This window comes from Limulus polyphemus, unplaced genomic scaffold, assembly GCF_000517525.1.
Source record: "Limulus polyphemus unplaced genomic scaffold, Limulus_polyphemus-2.1.2 Scaffold214, whole genome shotgun sequence".
NCBI lineage: Eukaryota > Metazoa > Arthropoda > Merostomata > Xiphosura > Limulidae > Limulus > Limulus polyphemus.
In genome coordinates, this window is record NW_013665824.1 from 723,304 (window position 1) to 747,236 (window position 23,933).

The window sequence follows — 23,933 nt, forward strand, 5'->3', positions numbered from 1 at the left end:
ATTACTTTGCATGATAGACAGACAACACGCGAAAAGAAAAAAAGACATGAGAAAAACATTGCTTTATGAATATTAAGACTTAATAAAAAAAATTTATATTTTGCATATGAAAACATTGTAATGTTTACCGATAAACTGACAAATTTTGTTAACATTCGCTTACTAATTTAAAAGAAGTTATAGCATGAAAACTATAACAAGCACAAAATGGTTACGAGGTCAGTCCCAAGGATTGAGCTCAGGTTGAAAGATTTAATTGTAAATTTACACTTTCTTAACTAAACCAGCCCAAGAGTTGGTGGTGGTGGGTACTGCCAATAGTTGCCTTCCATCTAGTCAGTTGTTCAAAATTAGAACAGTTGGCAGACAGCCTTAATAGCTTTGATATAACTAATCAACAAAGAAAAAAATATGATGCCCCATGTCTGAAAGATCGAGCATGTTTGCTGCATTATGTTTGGTATAAAGGGAATCAAACCCAAGACTCTTGAATCATTAGGCAAGTCCCCTAATAACCAGACCAAGAATTAATCAAAAATTTAATACCGAGAATTTGAGAAATCATAATGACAATATTTTAATTATATGAATAGTTAGAAGAATCAAAAACAGTAATAACACGAAACCGTTATTTCAATTAGCAGGTTATTTTCCCAAATCATTACACTAATCAATAAAGCTGAACAGTCTAGAATTAACTAAAAATAATAATGAATATTAATGCCAATGTTTCAATTACTTAAATAGTTCAAATAACCAAAAACAATAAGAATCAAAAACTAACTTTGATAAATTGGTTAAGTTTTTGTGACATTAATAATGATTTCAATTAACCTATTATTTTACATAACATCATTGATCAAAGAGTTAACTGACTAGTTCTACTCTAGATTAACCTCACAATCTTTATTTCTCACATTTCTCAACTGTACTAACAGTTGTTCTATGTAACTTAGAATGCACCAACTACACTTCAAAATTTTTCTTTTAAAATTGTAAATACAACAGTTTAAATGCATAGACATTCCATTACTTTTGTTACTGGGTATACTTTTTCTTTAAATATTAATAAAAACAATTTTTAGACATAGGAAAGGTAAAAATAATAATAAATTTTATAAGAGAAAAAATTAATAATTTAACATGCCTGTTACTTAGCTTATTTTCTTTTGTTTGGACCACTTTCAAGGGCTTGTTTATTTTAGGCCAAGAGGTTGCTGATGAAAAAAATAAAATAAATAAATAACCAAGCATATGAATGTCTCCATACATTTTTCAAAACACTTTGACATGACGGATCATTGACTAAACTTGTAATTAGCACAGTATACTTCACACCATTATTATTGTATATTAAACTCATTAAATCATTATGATATTATAACACAGAGAACACACAGACTAAAGTGTGATTTACTTTAAAGAGTATACTTTCCTCTATAAATTTACCACATTTCATAATCCATTAACATATGTACTTAAAAACTCATGCTTTAAATTATTGTATTAATACAATGGCATTTATAATAAGTTTGATTTTCAAAATTTCAAACACTTATACAAATACAGAAAGACTGCACACTATTTTTTTTTTTGTACTTTAAGTTTTTCTATTTATGAACCTACTACTTAACAGTTTAATTTTTGATCAAAGTCAATTATATGGATGAAAACCCAAAATGTTTTAGAGGCAGATTTGGTTAATCTGACTAATTTCTAAAATACATAATTATTTTTTATTAGGATTCATTTTAGAATTTAGCCTGCCACTTGGGAATAATAATGTCTAATACTAATGAAAAAAGAATACTTGTGTTTCTGAAAGATAACCAGATTTACTAACCATCACAAAGAAAGATATTAATTGTATGCAAGTAAGTTACATTGCTTTATCTATACGATTTAAACAGTAACACGTATGTGCATGCATTTGGGAAGATTTTTAAACTTAATTACACTATGTAAAAATAAAATTGGGAGTAAGAAAGACTGAGTAATGTCACCATATGTATAAGAGAGGAGTGGACAAAGGATAAAATATTTGGGGAATGGATTTTATGTGATAAGGTTCTGTGTTTGAGTTTCTTCATTTCTTTAGAAACATTTAGAGAACTCATACTGTCACCCTGTTGAATTTTAATACTTGCCCCCAATACCCAGGTTTTAAAAACATTGTCAGATCCAGTAACCCTTAATAGATAAGTCAATCAGCTTGTCATTTTTTATCAGACCATTTAGTTCATAGTGTCTTTTGTACTAAAGATGTTTGGTGGGTTTCAAGTGTTGTGGAATAGGTTTAACCTCACAGACACTGAGATGCCCCACATTGCCATCAGATTCATTCAGAACTCTAAGTACCTAACCTCGTATGTGAGTATTCTGGGCAAGTTACTTAACTGTTTGAATTACTTTAAATACATGGCACTGCCTTTATATTTTATAAACTTTGTGCATTCAGATCCAAAATACCACAACTAAAAAAATTTTGTATATAAAGCATGAGTTTTCCCGCTAGTGTCACCTAGCTAAGCCATGATGACACACTGTATTTATGTGGTGAACTTATACTTATGATTTAACATTTCAAAACCTAGCAGTTTTTTTCACTGAGTTTAGATGCAATGAGTGACAAATCTACTTAGCACTCAATTGAAAACAGCTGCGTTAAGATCAGATCTCATTGTTTCGGAAAGAATAAAAATAGGGAAATATACAATAATAAAAAGGTTCTTATTAAAAGAAATCCCTCACATAACAACATGCTTGGAAAAAGTTAGCACGTCATTTGAAATGTTATCCATTTGTCAGTCTTTATATTCTATCACTGTGTATACTTAGAGTTTATAGAAAGAGATTTAAGCCAAAACATTTCAGTAACAAACCCAAAAGTAATACAGAACACAAAACATTGTTACTCAACAGAGATAAATTCATACCAGGTGGTGGGTGTTTTTGTTGATTATTCCACACTACAAGAACCTTAGCTATACTTGGTGCCTGTACAACACGCCGAATGACCTTAAATAGACTCTCCACTCTATCATAGGTCAAGATAACAGCAGTGAATCCTTGAGACTTTGGAACAATGACAGGTAGGTTTAAAGGGGGTGTTGTTCCTTCCTTAAGAAAGTTAAATAAAAAACTCAGTGAATCTACCATAATACAAAATCTTCGTCCCTACTTTTTTCTCATATTCATTATTTTATAACTTTCTGGAAGATGAAGAAAAAATAGAAATAAAATGCTTTTACCTCTATCAATATGGCATATATATATATGTGTGTGTGTGTGTGTGTTGTGTCTGTGTTAGAGGAAACAAAAAAAAGAACATTCTGTAATCATAAGATGTTAAAATAAAACTAACAGTGGGTTAGCCCAATAGATCATTAGTGACTTTTTTGTATTAATAACTAACTATTTTTTATATTCACATTCATACAACAATAACAGTTTTGTATCATTAACTCAAAAATATATCACTTTAACTACAAAAACATAGATACATGCTAAACTGGATGGATAAAGTATCAGATCTAATAGGCATATTTTCATATTTTTTACTCCCAAAATTACACACTTTAAGCCTTTAGAAGGTATAATTACTTCTGTATTGTTTATATTTTTTGGACCAGGTGTATATCAATGATATTCCCCAGTTTTTTCCCCATTCTCATTGGAAATACTTAACCAATTTGCATGAAATTTAATACAAACTTTATTTGTAATATCTACTTTCTGCTTTAAAAGAAAATTCATATATAATTGGATTTTGTCTTTCTATAACTTTTTAGGTTGTAAAACTTCCAATCTTTTGTTGAGACACTATCTTGAAACAACATTAAAACACTGCCTTTCATCTTAGAATTTTAATTTATTTTTACTATTATTGATCAGAAAGTTCTATTTTATATATCCAGTCAATTTCCACTTGTCTGATATTATTAATACATTTGTTTATGCTTTATTTTCCTGAATGAAACATAAATAAACATAAATTCTGACTATAAATAATACAAAAAACTGCAAAGTGAATAATCACTGACCTCACCTTTCAAAATGGCATCACCATTATCTTTGTTAGATACAATATGATTTTTGCCAATAATATTCTCGGTCAAGATCCATTTACATTTAATAAATGTAGTTTGATTTCAATAAGTAATAAGTTACTTTACTTGTGTGTGTTGTTTGAATACAATAAGTTAACAATATATCCAATAAAAAAATTAATAAATTGTGTTTTCCAAATAGTACACTACTTCTTTCAGTACTTACTAGATCTAACTAAACTTACTTATGTCTTGTCATAAAAGAATATGTCTGTAGCTTTTAAACATTATCAGGAAGAACATCAAAAGAAATTATAAAAAAATTCCCAGATTTGTGGTTTGTAATTTAAATGTTTTAAATTTCACACCACGATTTTTTGTTCACACCTAAAGGAGAGCTCTCGGTAGCAAATGTGTCGACAATCCACAAGTTACTGATAAAACCACTTTATTTCCTCTATATTGACATACATAGATTAAAATATTTTTAATCCAATCAATTTTAGCTCTTGGCTCTAGCTGAGTTTCATTAGTAATTGTTCAGACCACGTGCTGTGTCATCATAAATTATGGCAACACAAAGATGTTGTTATAAAAACCACTGATTTGCATTTTGTATTCATAGTAAAGCTACTAAGGTTAGCTGTCATTGTCCCTAATATTGAATTAGACTAGAGCGAAGGCAACCAGTCAGCAGCATCCTACCATCCATGGTAATGGATTGACTATCATGCTTCTAATACAACTAGAGCTAAAACACAGTGGATGGAGATATTTTTTGATATTGCACAGATTCAAACCCCAGAACCAAAATCCAAAGACCTAACAACCCAAATCCAGTGATAGAGAAGGAAAATATTTCCAAAAACAAGACATGGATTATTATATTTCTAAGGGATGATAATATAGATTTATTGATCAAGCTGAGAAATTCTAAAAAATTTAGATATGTTGGTTACACACAAAACTTCTTGAAGCCGTGCAGAAATGATAGTTAGGACATTATTTTAATTTTTCCTATGAAATACACCAAATTAAAGTGCTCTAGTTGTAAAATATTAATTCTAAAAGAATTTTCAGTAAAATGCTTAAAGAAAAAAGACTAGTTTTAGTTGTAGAGATGAAAGAAGCTCGTCTGAGCTTCCAAAATATAATAATAAATTATTATTGATCAGTGACTTCTCAAGTAAGGATCTGTAACTTGGAGTCCAATAACATTACTTATATGTTTCATAAGAGCCATGAAGAACAAAATCCCAGGCTTTGTTCAGATGCATTTGTATTTAGTCCAAATCTACTTAAACTATCTGCCACTGTCCCTAATTTTGAGCTACTGACCAACAGTACCCTACCATCCACTCTAAAGCATACTGTCACTTTTATAATCCACCCACAACTTAAAGTGTTGGGAATATTTTTTGGTATCCCACAGATTTGAACCAGGCTCAACAGCTCAGAAATCCAGAGATCTACCACAGGGCCACACTGTGCCTCCCTTTTCCAGTTAAAAAATTTAAATGTCCATGATCATATTGGCTTAAGTAAGTTTGTTTACATATGTTTAGAAAATGTGTGGCTAATAGTCTAAAATAAAAAAAACACAATTATTTTCTAAGTATTCTGGGAAAATGTATGAAATGCCAACTAGCTGCTTATTAGAATTGTCTATTCACATGATAATGTCAATAAAAAAGAATGTTACTTGCACTGTTTACACAAGATTGGTCACCTTACACTATATACACTAGTTTGGTTATTTTATAGTATGCTGTAAATACGGATGAGCCAGCTTATCCAATAGCTGTTAGCTCAATTCCTCAAGCTCAATTTTGTTTTACTTTTCTGCTCCCAGCTTTTACTTCTTGACCTGAAGTCCCTATATACCACCACTATCATTCACTTTCTTACAATTAATTTTTTTCTCATCTGACACATTCTTCTGGCTTTGTCTAGATATTCCATGTATTTGGAGTGTGCATTGCTGTGGAGTGATAGCTACATTGTGGACTTCACCACCAGATCTTAATGCAATCAGTGTAAGCTCTTTTATACTTTTAATTATCATTTCTAGACAACTGCTTAACCATGTGTTAAAACTGATACCAAATACACTATTTTCTAAGTCTTGGAAAAATGTTTCTTTTTTGTCAACTATTGCAAACTCAATTGCACATCTCTCTCTAAAACCTTCATTCTGTGCAAGGCTTTATCACATTGAGAACTCTTTCTACCATTCTTAAAATAAATTATTTTGTCTCCAATTTGAATTTAAGAATTTGTATATGCCCTAACTTGTTGTTAATTTCTTAAACAAAATGTTGGCATCAAAGCTTACATCAATGTCTAAGTAGCTATTGTGGTTTTTCTTTTTTGTTGATATCTATTAGAAGTTTTACTGGTGTTATAGCTGTCTTCAAAACATCATTTTGAAAAATCTGTCCACAAGTTTATGGATCAATCTTTCCAAGTCTTGAAATAGCAAAGATATCACTGATTGATCATTTTGAGACATTGTTAGAAATTCCTTTATTTGCTCTGTCATTAAGAGAATGCAGTGTAGCTTTGCATAAAATAATAATAATAACAACATTTTTAGTAACATCAGACTACTATTTTTTTTACACTAGAAACATACATTTCAATACTGATACATATTTCTGTGACTTTCAGCAACAACAGCATTCTCAAGTCATCTGTGTTTGACAAACTTGTGGGGAAATGTATATGTCTTTACCACTATTTCAGTCTTCCCTATGGGTAGAAATGTCCTTTAATAGGGGAATAAGGAACTGAGCATCATGTACTGTGTGTAGCACATATAAATCAATATTTAATAAGGTGGTGCTATACTGTAGTTTTATGTCTTTTTGTAATGTGTCAAGAAACTTTCGATTGACCATTGGGTCATCCACAGACAATTACAACATGTTCTAAAACCCTATTTTTCCTGTATGTTAAACTAAGCACTCATGTAAGTTAGAGGCAATGGCATAGCCCATAAACTCTCATTCAATATAATGTGTGATAACATTATCATTTTCTCAAAGTTGTAATGAAATCTAACTTTTCTGCCTTCAAATTCATGCTTTCAACAAGAAGAAGTACATATGCATCCTATTTCTTGACAAAACTGAGTATGTTCAGGAAGTGTGATCCGAGACCAAATATGACTAAATATGCACACTTTCACTAAATGTGAAGTTCCGTGAAGTTTTGTTATCAGGACACAGTTTACAAAACATCCTCTGTTCCTTCATATTACTTAAGTAAAAAGAAACATTCAACCCCTCATTATTTCGGCCTTTGTTGCTTCTGTTTTAAGTTCATTTCATATGATCAACATGTGATGTGGTTGGAATAGGTGCTGTTTGTGTCAGCAATGTCAGTATCAATGATAAATGCCACATGTCAATTTTGCTTAAAAACATTGTGATCAGTAATTTTAAAAAAGCTTTTCTTCCTCCATTATTAGTGTGCTTTGTCTAAGTTGCATGTGATAAAAATCTCCATCACCTACATTAAATAAATTAAAAGCCTTATCACATACAAAACATCTCACCACTGGTTTTCTGTTGGAACTTTTACCAGCAAATTTAAGTACCCACAAGATGACATGATGCAAGTTTACCTCAATATATCACTCACTTCTAAAAATGCTATAAAAGCATACCAGAAATTGTATCTCTTGTAATAAATATATATATATTCATGACAGTCAAATTACTGTATTTGATACTAATTTTAATGGGCTGTAGTTTGTATGCACACATCCACACACATGGAACCAAAGCTAGTCAGTCTATGCTGATTGCATTTGATTTTATAAAATATTCATTAGTGTAACAAATTTTGAAAAGTGACAGCACTGAATACCATATTCCAGAAAAATTCTGTGCAAAAATGTATATAATACTCTGACACTTATTTTCATTTTTTACAATCTTGTAATTTTTAACAGAAAAATGTCTAATTCATAACTCAAACAACTTCAATTTTTTGATATATTCTTATTTTCGTTCAGTAATACCCTGGAGTATTATTAACAACCTGTTTGACAATAAGCAACTAACAAAGAAAAATGCCCCCAAAAATGTTTAAAGCTGAGGAATATGTTAATAAATCTTCTCAATATTTTCATTATATTTCATAAAGAAATTAGCATAAAAAAGTAAACAACCCACTTTTTTTTTTGTAATATCTCACTCAGTCTAAACTCAGTCAATGTTAGTAATGTGATTGTTTAGAAAGTGTTGAGAAAAACCTATAAGATTACATTGTACTTGTCCCCCGCTGGTACAGCGGTAAGTCTACGGATTTAGAACGCTAAAATCAGGGGTTCGATTCCCCTCGGTGGACACAGCAGATAGCCCGATGTGGCTTTGCTATAAGAAAAACACACAGATACATTGTACTTAGTTGTATCTCTGTCTAATAAAGTTTTAAAAAGGACTATATGAACAGATGTATTTCAATTTGGCTTTTTAATCACTTCATGGCTAAAAGACAAACAAAGAGAAACTTATAAAGGAGAAATGAATTTCAACCTACTTTCCAAGGTGGATCATTCCATTCTTCATAGGTTCGAGCAAAATGTGGAAACACCCTGTCGTTAATAATCTGTAAGGTTGTCAGTGTGATTTTCTGAATGGAAGAAAAATACTGAGTCCAAATAAAGTGTGCTTGTTTCCTCATCTCTAGAATACGGTGTTCTGATATACTCTTTAGAATGTGAATCAAATCATGTAGGTGGTCTTCACGAAGCCTCACTGCTACCCTATAAGCACAAGACTGTAATCAATTTGTACATTTTACATGGAATTGTCTGACTCTGTATGCATTTAGCACAATAATAAAAAGCTCTTACTGTGTGTGTAATGTATGTAGACTTTTTAATGTGTCAAATCATTAAGCAAACACACATATTTTTAACAACTGCACATTTTGCCAATCAGCTTGAAAACTTTAAAATATCATTCAAACATAAGAGCTGGATCACAAAGCATTAAAGATTATGTTTGGTGGAAAAAAAAATATATATATATATATTCCTGTGGCAACCTTTGATGACTGAAACACTAAACAGCTTGAGTCATTTTATAATTAATAAGTTTCAACAACAAAAGAAAAAGATAAAATTCTCATGAATGTAAAATCAGCCAAAAAAGCTTCACAAGCACAAAAAAACATAACAGAAGTATATAAAAAGGCCTGTGTTTTAAGACATAATAGAGAAAAAATGAAGTCAACACTTGAGGTTTAAAACTTTACAATGCATTTAATTTCCATATTTTTTCTTTATAAGTATGCACAATGCTAAGATTTTTTTTTAAACTTAAGTATTTACTAATTCATCCTACATAAAGCTTCATTATTGTACTGTTTTTGCAGTGCTTTTTATTTCTTCTTACAGCTTTTAGGTAATTTTAAAGACTGAAGAAAAGTTATTATTTTCCTATACTGAAAATATATTTCCGATACGTACTTACCCCTTCTCAAATGTATAGCTATTCTCATTCAGTTCTGCCCTTTATATGCAAATACTTTTTTGCACGGCACAAGCCTTGAACTCCCGTGATCAATGTGGTTAAACTGCATCTTGCATGTAAATCATCATGTGACAACCCTCCTGATGCATGTGACTCCCTCTATTCGATTCTACTGAACTATCACTTCAAGATAAAGCTGAAAAGCAAAGCAATGGTTTTCAGTGGGGACGAAGGGTGGTAAGTACCTATCAGAAATATATTTTCAGTATAGGAAAATAATAACTTCCAAGACAGTACATTATTTTCATTCACATGTATAGCTAGAATCCTACAAAGGATAAAAATAAGTATCCTTTGGAATAGTCCAAAGAACACCCATAAAGTGTGATCCCCATAGGGAGACCGTACCACTTCTGTACCAGGTATACTCTGCACCCAGCATGTAAATATATGTCACACACATGGACAGAAAGTGGGAGGAACACAACCAAAAGGGAGAGAAAAACCAGTTGGGTTCAGATCCAAACCACAATATACCAGAATCTCAATCCCAATGAAAAAAGAGTGTGGAAGAATCATCTTCAGACAGGAATGTGAGGAAAGCTAAAATGGATGTGCTCTAAGGTGTAGAGTGGAGCACAACAGACTGTACACAACCAGTTAACTCCAGTCGAAAACCAAGCAGCTTGGAACTGGAAAGTAGCAAGACTTCCATACTCCACTCGAAGAACAAGGGGGACAGAACACACAAAGCTATGCAAAGGCTATCTGCACTAGCCATCCCTGATTTAGCAGTGTAAGAATAGAGGGAAGGCAGCTAGTCATTACCACCCACCGCCAACTCTTGGGCTATTCTTTTACAAACGAATAGTGGGATTGACCATCACATTATAATGCTGCCACGGTTGAAAGGGAGAGCATATTTGGTGGGACAGGGATTCGAACCCGGGCACCCTAAACATCTGGCCATGCCGGACCAACATGGTGGAGAGTCCAGAGGAATGCCAACACTAGAGTCAGTGCAATGGGTGACCACAAAAGCCCTATATTAAAAAGCAGATTGCTCCTGATTTATTCAATCGAAGAGACAGCAGGGATGGGCAACTATCTACTTCTGCTTTACCCTTGTGAGACTATGGGTTAGTAGAGTCTGGAATGGGCGTATTAATGAAACAAATATATTGCAAGGAAAAACCTACTAGCAATCTTGTGGAACACTCATCTCAACAGCGTGCATTATTGGCCATGGGAATATTGTGTTTTATTATTTCTTCTTGGCTGTACAGTGCAAATTTGAGATATAGGAAGCACACTTGAACAGACAAATCTCACCACTGAGCGGGATACGAATCCTAAGTTTGACAAGCTCAGGGTCTAGAAACCACTCTGTGGGATAAACCTGATGGAGTCTTGAAAAATGATCCACCACAAGGTGAAAAGCCCCCAGAACATGAAAAACAAGAAGATTTATCTGCAGTGTATAAAGGAAATTCAATGTTCGACCACATAAAAACAGTAATGGGTGTCCACATAATGAGTGAAGTAGGCCACAATGGTGGAATTGCTGGAATGGAGAATGATGTGTTGGTACTGTACTGTTGAAAGAAAATGAACCAAAGCATGTCATACTGCCATAAGCTACAAGATGTTGAAAAGGTAAGATATTACGATGTGACACCATTGCCCAAAAGCCTATTGCTAATGGACCAACACTCCACAAACTTGGAGAGAAGCATCTGTGATTCAATTCAAATCCAGACGAGGTGGAGGAAGCATTACTCCCTTCGTTGTGCTATCCTTGTTCAACCACCAATGCAGATAGACTGTAATGGAAGGAGGAAGGGTAATTGGGGAGTCCAAGGGATTCCTAGCAAGATTCCATGGGCCATGCAGAAACCTCTGAAGATAACGCTTATGTACCTGACCAAAAGGAACTTGGGCTTTCATAGAAGCCCAAGTCCTCAAAATGACAGAACCTTTTGTGCAGAAACTGAGGAAACATTAAATGCATGAAGAACTGAAAGCACTAGCAAAATGAGAATAAGTGGAGGAGGATGGACCCAAATGAGAGGGTCTTGAAAAAGACACCCAAGTGGATAAGATAGTGGATAGGCAAAAGGAAACTTCACCAACTGTTGAAAACAACCAACGCAAGCTGCTACTGTCAGCAGCATATGTGTGTGTTGAGAACACTCCAGTTTGGAATGAGCTAACAGGAGTCAATCATCCATGTAATTTGTAAACTTAACCCTAGAGCATGCAGGAGTTGGGCAAAAGCTGCAACTACCCAATAAAGTACACACAATGCTGAAACAAGCCAGAAAGGTCAGGCACAAAACTTGTATACAACCTTGTAGCAGACAAACCAAAGATAGCATCTGGACTGATGAGAAATATGAATATGGAGATAGGCTTTCCAGACATCTACCTTGTTCATCCATAGTTCTGGAGAAAAAAAAACCCTTGAGTGTGATAAAGGACTCCATGGTAAATTGTAGAAGAACCAATCAGAAGTTCATTGAGGACAAGACAAGCTAACACTAGTCCTCAACTGAGAAACAGAATGCCCAGTATGAACCCTGATGTCAGGGGAAGGAGGGAAAACATGGGGCCTTAATGATGAATGTCATGTAAAAAAGGAAGGAACAATATCATATGAAAACTGAACACACATGAGAAAGCATATACAGAAAGGCAGTGTTAGGCCTAGCAGATCGCATAGGAGATGCAAGGGAAGGAACAGATTTGAACAATGCAGGAGGAACCCAAACATTGTTTGGAGAAAAAGGACACCTCACATAATGATCAATCTCCTGACAAATTATAGCAGAAAAATCCCCAGTCATAACTCCCAGACCTGAAGCCAGTAATGGCACTTGAAGTAGTGGTAATAATATCAGAAGTTGTAAAACACAAACTTCTGAAACTAACTGTAACAAAGGAATTAATCAAGTAAATCACTACTTTGCAAAAAATAAAAAAATGAACACATGAAAAGAGTACAATTGTTAAATGTCTGCACTCGATTACTGCCTAACGAGAAGTGATAGTTTGGTAGAATCAAATAGAGGGTGTCATATGCATCAGAAGGGTATGTTGCACTCCTACTGGTGGAGGGTTGTCACATGATGATTTAAATGCAAGGCCCAGTTGAACCATGTTGATTGTAGGGTACATGGGAGTTCAAGGCTTGTGACATGCAAAAAACCTTTTTGATATAGAGGGTAGCAATGAACGAGTATAGCTATACATGTGAGAAGAGGTAATGTAACATATCAGAAAATAAAGTGCACATTCACGAAGCCCACAATCAGAGTATATGTAGGTATTCTATGTACTGGCAATAAAAGAATTATTTAAATCTAGGTGAAATCAATAGAATTCTGAAATAAAAAAAATGGAAAATTAATTTCTATTCCTTCAAATCTGACAAATAATTACAAACTAAGAACTGAGTTAGTACAATTTGCTTTCAAAGAAACCAAAAACCAGGAATTTGAATCTCGAGACATGCAGAATAGTAAGTTACAAATGCTCAAGTTTTTGTTTATCATCAAATTTTATATTATCTTGATAAAAATTATATTTGAATTTTGTATATATATATAATTTATTGTATTTTAATAACTATATGACATGCAAAAGTTAGAGCATTAGTAGTGTAGTAGCCTGTTCATTTTTAATGTTTACTGAAATTTGTACTGTTGTTCAGCCAGAAGGAAATTTTAACATTGCAGAATATGCACATCAGCTAATGTGTGAAATTTTCTCCATTACTGAGTAGAACTAAATAGCTAAAGAAGGGAAACAAAAATCATTTGCAAAAAATTAAATAGCTTATAATTCAGTATTTTAATTTTCTATTCTTACATTATAGAAACAATTAATTAATTTATTATCTTAAACGTTTTAAGTCACTTCTATACCCTAGGTTTGTTGATGATACTTTGTTCTGTTTGAAGGAAATTATTCAAATCATAGGAAACATAATTACCTTTACTACAGAAAACCAGAAAGGTTCTGTGTTACTTTAAATAATCCATTACTTTTCACTGTTATCATGCACCTATTTTCTCTCATTTGTACTTAAATTGTTAGTTTGTTATCAAAAGAAACCCTGTTAGTATTTTCTTCTCAAGCTTGTAAAAGCTTCAAGATTTTATACTGGATATTCAAATTGTTACATTTTCATAGATGGATTTCGCAAATGAAATATTAAAACTGTAAGAAGAAAAATGTATTTCTATTCCTAGGATGAAAATTGCTTTTCACTCAGACTGACTTAATTAAGACTTTGGAAATTCACAGATAAACCTTTAGTAGAAATACTTAATTAAAAAATTTGATTTTTTGTGTACACTAGACTTGTAATATTTGCTAAGAGCCTGCTAAATTTTGTGATAATACACTTAGTAAATTTAATAGTTTTACGGACGATTGGATAATGTTAATCATGTGTATGTTTGATTTTTTCTTTTTTCAGTAAATGGATGCAAGTCCTTCTAAACATGTTTTTATGTGTGCATGTATATTTTATATTTGTTTGTCTTTATACAAATGAACAGAAAACCAGCTTCACAAAAAATTATAATTGTTTTAGACTTCTAAGACTACTATACTGATATAAAAGTAATTAATTACTTCATCTCATCAACAACATTTTAATTTCCAAAAATTAAGTGATAACTCATACTCTTAATATAACGTGTGAGTAATCATTTTAAATTCTGAGAAAAAATTATTTAGCTTGGTTTTGTATCTTTAATTGTAAGAATGGTATGCTATAGAAAGTTTTGAATTAAATTCAGGCTTGAGTCGTCCAAAGATCTATGAATACGTCTCTTCCTCATATTTCTCAAAGCACATAAATATTATGAGTCATTGCTTAATGATTATACTTGTGATTACAGTGGTGTATCTCAGATATTTACTAGTGTACAGGAAAACCGTTACATCATTAAGACATTATGACACACTAAACACACAGATTGAAATGTCATGTGGTTAGTAGAGTATAATTTTCTCTATGCATTTATCACATCAGTAGTTCACTGGTATATGTGTGAAAAAAAAAATTTATGTTACTACATTTTATTTTGGTTTACTACCACAGTTTTCAATAGTACTGGCAGTACCAGGATGCAGGTACCAGTACTGACCAGGTACTTCCAGTACCGGTACTCAAGCATCTCTAATCATGTGACTTGAGCAGTTAGAAATTTGACTATTTTTCCCAGTGTGTTCTCATGGGAAAATGTTTTTTCACATCAAACCAAATTGTCAATTATCTGTAAGCCTGCATGGTATGATGACTATGGCAATGAATCAGTTGAAATCTAGGCTTTCTATTGGGAGTCAGTCTCAGAAAAATCTATTAGCAAATTGTAAATTAACACATATCAGAGGTAGGTGTGGAAAGTAGTTTCTGAATTTCCATTGATTGCTCTTTAGCCAAATAAATATATAAATATAGCTTCAGGATATCAATGATGAAATTATAAAGAATATTTTATGTTACATTTGTAGTTTTCTTGGGGTGGACAAAAAAACCCAGAACAGGCAGATGGCTCAAGAACAAATATCCAAATTTTGAAGTTGTTTTTAAATATTTCCTTATACAATTAAGATCTTGAAACATATAATATTAAAATTTGATATATCATCTATGGTTTGATGTCAAGTTTGTTCATATATCATGATAATTAAGAAGTTTAATTAAATTTTTAATGTAATTCACTAAAACGTTTTGTCATACACAGTTTGACCTGCCCACATGATGAGGGTTAATCACGCACAGACCTACCTAGAGTGCAATCAGTCACATAGGCACATTCATATTCTCTTCTAGAGCGTGGGGGTCACTAGTTTCCCATATTTCATGCTATTGCCAATTTTCACGATGAGATTCGCTTATTAACTGAAGTATGATCTTAAAACTACCACATCAAACATTTATAATTTTGTGAAAAGCAAATCTGAAATATCAGAAGTGGCAATCGGTCAAACTCCAAAGATGGGAAATGTGATAATACATATTATTCTCAACATTGATATACTATAAACCAGTACCTGTACCACCGGTACTGATGGGCCAGTACCAGTACTGGACCAACTTGACCAACCAGCCCACCCGCACAGCTTCGGGCAGTAGCTGACTAGTGTGTGACAGGCTGATTTCTGTTCGGAATGAGCAAGAGGAAGCCAGTCGTCCATATAAACATGAAAGCGCAACTCCATGACACGAATATGCCGAAGAAAGGAGTGGAACACAGGACAAAACATGTATATGTTGAGGCTATGTCGAAACGTAAGGTGCAAAACTGGTACACAGCCCAAGATGGACAAACCGAAGATATGAACACGAATGCTCCGCCACAAGAATACGTAGCTAAGCGTTGGAAATGTGTACCTTGGTGTGTGAACATACTGATTGAGACAGGATAAATTTATGACAGGATGCTAGTTCCCAGTCTTCTTTGGAACCATAAACAGGCAGGAGTAAAACCCCCATGAACCTGGCGGAGCTGGTTCAATAGCCTTTTGTGCAATGAAGTCCTGAACTGCCTTTGACAGATGCTGGCATACTGAGGAGAAGGGAAGGTAATGGGAGCACTAAATAATGGAGGAAGGGGATAGCATATCCCTCTGAGAGCACTCTGTAAACCAACACACCGGTGAGAAAAGGTCCCCAAAAATGAACAAAATTCAAGAGACGAGCCCCACTGGGCCCAAACCAACCACGTAGTCACCGGTACTGCTGTTGGTGGATCATGTGTCTTCGAGTAAATCGTTGAACCAGAAAGTAACTATACAGTTGTTTCATACAGCACTCACTTAATTTCTAAATATTACTCTTGGTGGATCATGTGTCTTCGAGTAAATCGTTGAACCAAAAAGTAACTATACAGTTGTTTCATACAGCACACACTTAATTTCTAAATATTACTCTTACACAAACAATAATTAAATTGGTTTAAATTGTATTTGCAATATTTTCCTTAGTACCAACTGTACAGTAACTTTTGTCCTACCCAGGAAAAAGTTTAAAGTGTTTATGATAATAGATAATATACCTTTTCCAGTCTAAAACTTCAGAGAAGGGTAAAACATATCCATCAATGGCAACTACTGGAATACATCCATACATCATGGCATCAGAGAGAGTTGCTTGGGCCAGTCTTGCCCCTTGTAGTACCAGGCAGAAAGTAGAATTCTATGTAAAACAATATTTTTATATTGTATTTAACTACATTCAGATTCACTAAACTTCTATATTACATTGACATAAAATTGAAAAATGTTTCAACTAACCATAATATAAGCTTCTGGGACAGGTAGAATACATTCTGTAGAAATAACTTGATAATCTGAATAGGTTAAATAAGCAATTGGACTTAAAAAATAAACTACACTATTAAGAAGCCATAAAACAGGCTAACATTGCACATAAGTAACAAGTCATGCCGTATGTAACCACAGCCTAAAGCTTTAAATTACTTTACTTATGAACTTTGACCAATACTTATTCTAAGCCAGTTAAGGGTCAAATATTAAAGATTGATTGTAATCTTATTGTGATGTTTGTAATAAAATAATTTGGCAGTCAGAAATCAAAAGTAATAAATTTTTGAAATCACCTTTAAAATGGATGGGTAGAAGTAAGTCTCACCATCATGACATCTCTCTGTAGCATTATCAGGTTTAGCTGGAATACACTCATCCAAAACAAGGAGTTCTGGATGCTCTTCTTTCAACTCTTCTAATTCTTCTCGATACTCTGAATGAATGTTGATTTGGGGAGAAACTATCAACCACTTTCTTGGGCTCTCATTGATTCTGTAGAAACAGATTCACCAAAGATTTCAGGTTTCAAGAAACAAATTTTGATTTAAGTGTCACATTATGTAAATGTCCACCTCTGTAAATGCAATATTAATATTTTTTTTATCAAAGATACTGTCATTAAATACAAGTAATTTATATATTTTATCTAAACTACAACTCAGCTATAATGAAAAGAATCATTCTTATGGCAAAGGCTGCTAAGTGCTAATAGCTACAATGTAAACAGTGGTAGTCTTAATACAGATGATCTAAGTTGTAACATTTTTTATATATGGCTCAAAATAAATATTGAAAACACTTATGTGAGAAATTAGTACTAGAATTACACTTATCAAATGACATTACTAGCTTTTAAAACCCTGACTTAAGTTTTCCTACTTGAGTATTAGTTGAAAGATTTATAAACATAGTACTTATCTGCGACCTCTTGTTTTTTACTGTCAGTTACCGATCAAATTTAAGCCTACTTTTTTTGTAATGATGGAACTGAAACATCAAATAATTTTTATTTATTTTAAATATACATTTAAAAACACAAAATAATAGGATGCATAAAGCAAACAACATCCTATAACTATTATAATTTAACTGTCTTTCTAACTAATGCATAAGTACCTTAAATAATTCCATTAACTGTTTGATTTGAACTAGCTTTCAATCTATAGCTGAAATAACTAAAACTTTTTACTGAAAACAAGGTATTTTACACCATTCAGTAAATCAAAAGTTTGTCTTTCTATTGTTTATAAATGATGTAATGGCAAATGTCTGAGATAATTACTAGCATTTTGTGAAAGAGAGGACATGGCAAGTAGGTTTGAATTTCTGTGGTTTATATCTCCGTACATAAAGTAGAATGAAGAATATAAACATTAAACTATCGCTTAATAATGTCAATACTATAATGAGTAATTTATGTTAAACTAGGAACATCTTAGAGGGGTAATGAAAAATAGAAAATGGGCAAGTCAAAGCAAACAAATGTCACATTAAACAGACAAAAGGAAATTGAGAAGTTATTTAAATATATCCTTGTGAAAGTGAGAAATTAAAAGTTGTATAATGTTAAAATTTCATTATTAACTATATTTTGATGTCAAGTTTAATCATATACATTGATAATTCAGTAGTTTAATTAAATTTTGAGTGTAACTCTAAAAAGTTGTGATGTACAATTTTAACAACCCATATGGACAGATTTAAATAAAAAATTATACATAAAGTAAAAAGTCAAAATGTTTGCTACAAGCCAGTTGCCTTCCTGTGGTCAATAGTTGTGGAATTAAGGGCACCATAAATGGTGGGAGGATAGCCTGTGCTTTGACTGATGCTAAACTCCTCTATCGTGTAAATAAAAAAACAAAATAAAATGTTTGAAAAAAGAAAGAAAAAAAACAGCAGCTTTTCATGTGTCCAGTGAAAATCTGTTCCACTTAAAAAAGGAAAATATTATGTTTGATGTTACCTCAAGTGTTGAAATATAAAGTAATTAATTAGACATCCAAGATAAGTAAAACTTTCGGAAAATTTTGATTTAGTCATAAATTGGTACAGATACTCAAATCCTAAACTCAAGTTCATGTACAAATTACAACTATAATTCATAATAACTAGTTTTTAAACACGTTGATTTTAAAATAGTCCATCTACTTATCTAATGGTTAAACTTGGTGTCAAACATCTATTATAAAGAGGTTTCCTAAACATTACATGTCAAGTCTTTTTTTAAAAAATGAAATGATGTTTCACAAAATACTAGCTGAAACAGAAAGTTCTTAGTAATTAGCTGAACTTAAGAATAAGATGTTTGACTCACTCTATTGTCTCATGTTGGAAGTCTTGACTCAAAGGACTGAACAAAGGGATGCTTATATCATAAGTTCGACGATATGTCCAAGTAGACAATCCTGCTCCAGCCACAATGGCATTATCCCTTTCCACCTCCAGACAGGGATTATAATTAGGAACATTTCCAGGCAACATGTTAAACAGGAGATGGTTTATTCCAGAATTCCAACTAAAAAACAGATATATATTACGATATTTCTAATTTACTTAGAATTTATTAGTTTATTACATAAATACTAACCCCACACAGGTTTAACATGAACAACGTTTTTAGATTTTTCTTTAAACCACTGTAGATCAAAAAACATAAAACTGAAAAAAACACATATTTATATCATAACAGAATTTCCGTAATGTCACATATATAATTAAAATATTTTCCTTTACCAACTCAGCTTTTTCAAGTGATTCACATTAAACACAGCAGAAGTTGCTGATGAGTGTCAGGTAAAAGACCAAATTGCATAAAAGGTTTTTAGTAATTTTCTTACCACCATGTTAGAATAAGTTATGCTGTGCAAAAAAATAGAAAATCAGTTGGGAAGGGCATTAAGCTAATACTACATACTGATAGGTACACCAGACTGCTAGACTGTCTTATTAGTCATAATATATTTAATCAGACTGTAGGACAGTGACTATCATAGAAAAGTAGAATCTGTAAAAATTTAAAGTGACAGTTACATTGAACACTCAAGAATACTGTTTACCATAAGCATGGGGAGAATAATCACAGGATATGGATGCAACTTACTGACACAGTCTTGAAGTTGGATCAAGGAAACACTAAGAACACATTTCCTTTGATACATGTAGCTGTTTTCCAGAAATACAAGTAAAACTGCAATATTTATTTATTATAACTTGTAGTGTAAGCCAATTTATATCTAAGTGACCACTTTACTGAATATCACTGCTAAACATAAGAAATAACAATGAAAATAAAGCACTAATTAAACAATTTAAACTTACTATGGCAGGCCAGCTAATATTTGTGATGTTTCTTTGAGATGCAAATTATTCTGATTTAGCAAGTCAAGAGCAGGTACCAAGATACATGCTTTATCAGGATTTGTTACATAGAATTTACTTTCTTGAATAGCTTCCAAAATACTCCATGAATTCCTTAGATAGGGCATTCATCACTGGCAAACCATTCTCATCAACATATCTGGTAACAAAAATAACAATCATTGTAATATACATAAAAACTTATAAAATACAAGAGTTTTTAATAAACTACACCATAATGTAAATACTGATCTATCATGACAAATTTCATATAACATATATTATTTATAATGTTTTGTTTAACAAAATATATTATTCATTTTCGAAAGCACCACAAAAATTCATGCTTCAAGGATCATCTCAGAAAAAACAGATAAAAACTAGATACTTCTAGTTTTTTCATCCTACACATTTGTCTACAAGATTTAAATAATTTATAGTAATATATATATAAATCTGGCAATTTTAGAAAGCACCACAAAAATTCATGCTTCAAGGATCATCTCAGAAAAAACAGATTTTCATCCTACACATTTGTCTACAAGATTTAAATAATTTATAGTAATATATATATATAAATCTGGCAATAACACCAACAACTGCTACTATGTAACCTACCTTAGAATGGGATAAATATACACAGTTAAAGATGAGCCATGTTGACCACAGCGATAAACATCAAAACAGTTGTAGAATGTACAGGATGACTTTGTTGATTTTGCTAAAGCATCTGTAGATAAAACTGTGGCAACAGGAGCAAATTCTTCTGATTGAAGCACAAATTCACGCTTTGGAGTTTCACTATTCCATGGCCATAAGGTACTTAGCCCCCCTAAAACCAGTGCCACCAATATGAAGCAGAAAAGTACATTAAAAAATGGTGTATAACGTCGAGTCAAACGTGGTGCATTCCGTACTGATACCATTATCAATGGTGGGTCCCTCAAAGGAATAACAATGATTTAAGGTAACTCAAGTCTAACTATAATGGAATTATATACTCTTTCTGGTAGTGCTTCCCGTAACTTCATTTCTGGCCCAAAACTGTCATCTATAAATAAAATAGTACAAAACAAAATTGTAAAAACATATATATACATATATATATAGATATTTTTAAGCACATTTGCACTTTGTAAAACTGTGTGAAACGTATTACAGAAATTATTTGTTGAGCAATCACTGGTTATATAAATATTTATTTTTTACAGCATAAATTACATTTACTCTTTATCGAAGTCTATATGAGAAATTTAACACAGATGACATGTGACAAGAAAGTATGAATCAATTGTGAGTATTCATGTATGATCAATTCACAGGTTCAAAAGCAAGTCCAAGAAATTTACTTGATGCTTCGTAACACTTCTTCTTTGATGAATTTTTTTATAAATATAATTGCTGCCAGTGTCCTTCAGCTTTAGAAGCAGATACATGCATAGAATGTTCAAGCAAATAGAACCTTAAACAGTAAAGATTCATTTCAAACAACACTTTAAAACCTTCAGTATTGACTGCTGAGGCTGTACACATATGAAAATGCACAAAAAAAGCACATTAGACCTAAAAAGAAAAGAAAATCTGCTCAAAACAGCTCCATTTATAATTCTTATTATTATTATTCTTTGCCAGCCTACAACAAAAATAGCTCCCAAACCTACTGTAGAATACTAAGTAAGGTACTGTGAAGGTCATAGGGGCATTGAAAAGACAATTTGTTTTTTCTATATTTTACACAAGCTAAAAAGTATTATAATTCTAGTGTAAATGATGTTATCATTATACCCTGAAGTTATCTTTCTTACAGAAATCTGGTGTTCCTTTAAAAAACTTAAGTACAGGATGAAACAGGAATTACCAGCCAATAATAAATAAACGTTAAATAACTGCAACATGTAGATATTCAATGCTTTGTACACTATATAATTGTGTTACCATCCTTCATGTTTCACTTAGGAGTCTGTAAAATTTTTATTGTCATCAGTAGCATTAATACACTGACTTGGCCACCAATTAAGATTTCACATCTTTCAGTCACTATCTTTTTTTTTCTTTCTTGGCCACACTTTTTTAAAGCTGGGCTATTTTTGGTTTAGATATCACTATTTAAAAAAATCAGAATGCACAAGTGATTGTAAGGGATATCATCACACCTTTTTGTGATCAACAAAGCCTAAAAGGCTGAAGAACAAGATGTGTATATTCTTTGCTGTTGTAGGCCTGGACACCCCTAGTCAACTGAGATATGATAAAAACTGGATAACAGCCAATTTTTAAGTTGAGATCCTGTAAATAATTTCAGAATGATTCCATTAGCTATTTGTTCTGCAAGTCTAAACAAAAATTATCCTTCAAAAATCATCATTCTTCTCACTGTAACAGCTAAACGTTATGTTTGATTTGCATGAAATTTTAATTTTGTACAGACAAAGAGTAAATAATATGTAAAATGTGTACCAAATATAAAAAGTGCAAAGAAGTCCTCTATTACAAAGAGCTTTAACACAAAGAGGCGAGTTAATTCTATTAGCATAAGTATAGAAGTGGAACCAGATATATATATTCATTACTGGTTAACAAGTGTAGGAGTAGTAGCTTTGTTTAAGGCTTGTGACATAGGCAAAAAAAAAAGGGTTTACCATCAATAACATCAAGATTGACTACATATGTTCACAGTTTCATTTTGTTAACACAAAAGGATCAAATCATAAGGTTGAACAGTAGAAGTCTTAACACTATGTACTCTAGGTCAAAATATGCATGTCACAACATGTAGATACAGCAAAAACTTAAACAACTTTATTATCAATGTATGTCAATAAACTTGACATTGAAATGTAGCTCATAATTCAATTTTTTATTATCTGAGTTTTAATTTGTTAACTTAAAAAAGGAAATATTTAAATAAATTCTTAATCTTCACATTTCTGTAATCACAACACAGTTGTTACTAAATTCTCCTTTAACAATATTTGCTCTCTTTGCTGATATGGGTTTCTGGGTGCTACTATAGCGTGAGGTCTACCGCCATATGTCGCCTACCCAGGTCTATCAAACATGTATAAAAATGTATCAAATTAAGTGTTTATTGCTAAAATAAATGTATGGAAATGTGTGATATCCATGAGGGATGGATAATGCAGCAGTAGACCTCACACTATAGACAACATATGGCGGTAGACCTCACGCTATAGTAGCACCGGTTTCTGAATGTCTATCCAATTACAAACACGAACTACACTAACTGAAAAAGCAACACATAAAATTTGAGCCTCCTAACTTCTTCATTTGCTGAGATATCAATGCATTAGTCAAATCCATCCAGTAAAGCAACTCCAATTTTGTCACAGATTTCAAAGGAAATATCCTAAACACATGGTTTTATATGATGGACATGTTTATTACCAACAGAAAGAGCATTTTTTTCACTATAAAAATCTTATTACAGTTATTTCTTTTTGCTGAACATGGTAGACAATTCACCTCATTTTCTTGACCTGTGATTATTGTAGATCAGCTTCAAAAGTTTAAAAATTTAATGAAATCTTTTAATCTATTTATAGTTCACTTAGAGAGCCTATCAAATTATATTAGTTCTAGAACATTCTATTCTAGTGTCCAATATATTTTTGTGTTCTAAAATGCACATTTGAAAGCTCAAATAATTTTTATTTAAACAACTAGCTTGGTGAAA

General features: G+C 32.2%; 1 protein-coding gene across 1 annotated transcript in view; it reads right to left on the minus strand.

The window, feature by feature from the left end:
- The window catches only part of LOC106478475 (exostosin-2-like), a 35,071-nt gene that overhangs the window by 7,872 nt on the left and 3,266 nt on the right, over positions 1-23,933 (minus strand). Inside the window, 10 exon segments of the mRNA XM_022382071.1 lie at positions 1,148-1,217; positions 2,937-3,120; positions 8,598-8,823; positions 16,609-16,748; positions 17,173-17,371; positions 19,197-19,397; positions 20,201-20,340; positions 20,342-20,399; positions 20,858-21,290; positions 22,393-22,525. Of these exon segments, the coding sequence (XP_022237779.1) occupies positions 1,148-1,217; positions 2,937-3,120; positions 8,598-8,823; positions 16,609-16,748; positions 17,173-17,371; positions 19,197-19,397; positions 20,201-20,340; positions 20,342-20,399; positions 20,858-21,165 (1,526 nt within the window). The 5' untranslated portion in view covers positions 21,166-21,290; positions 22,393-22,525.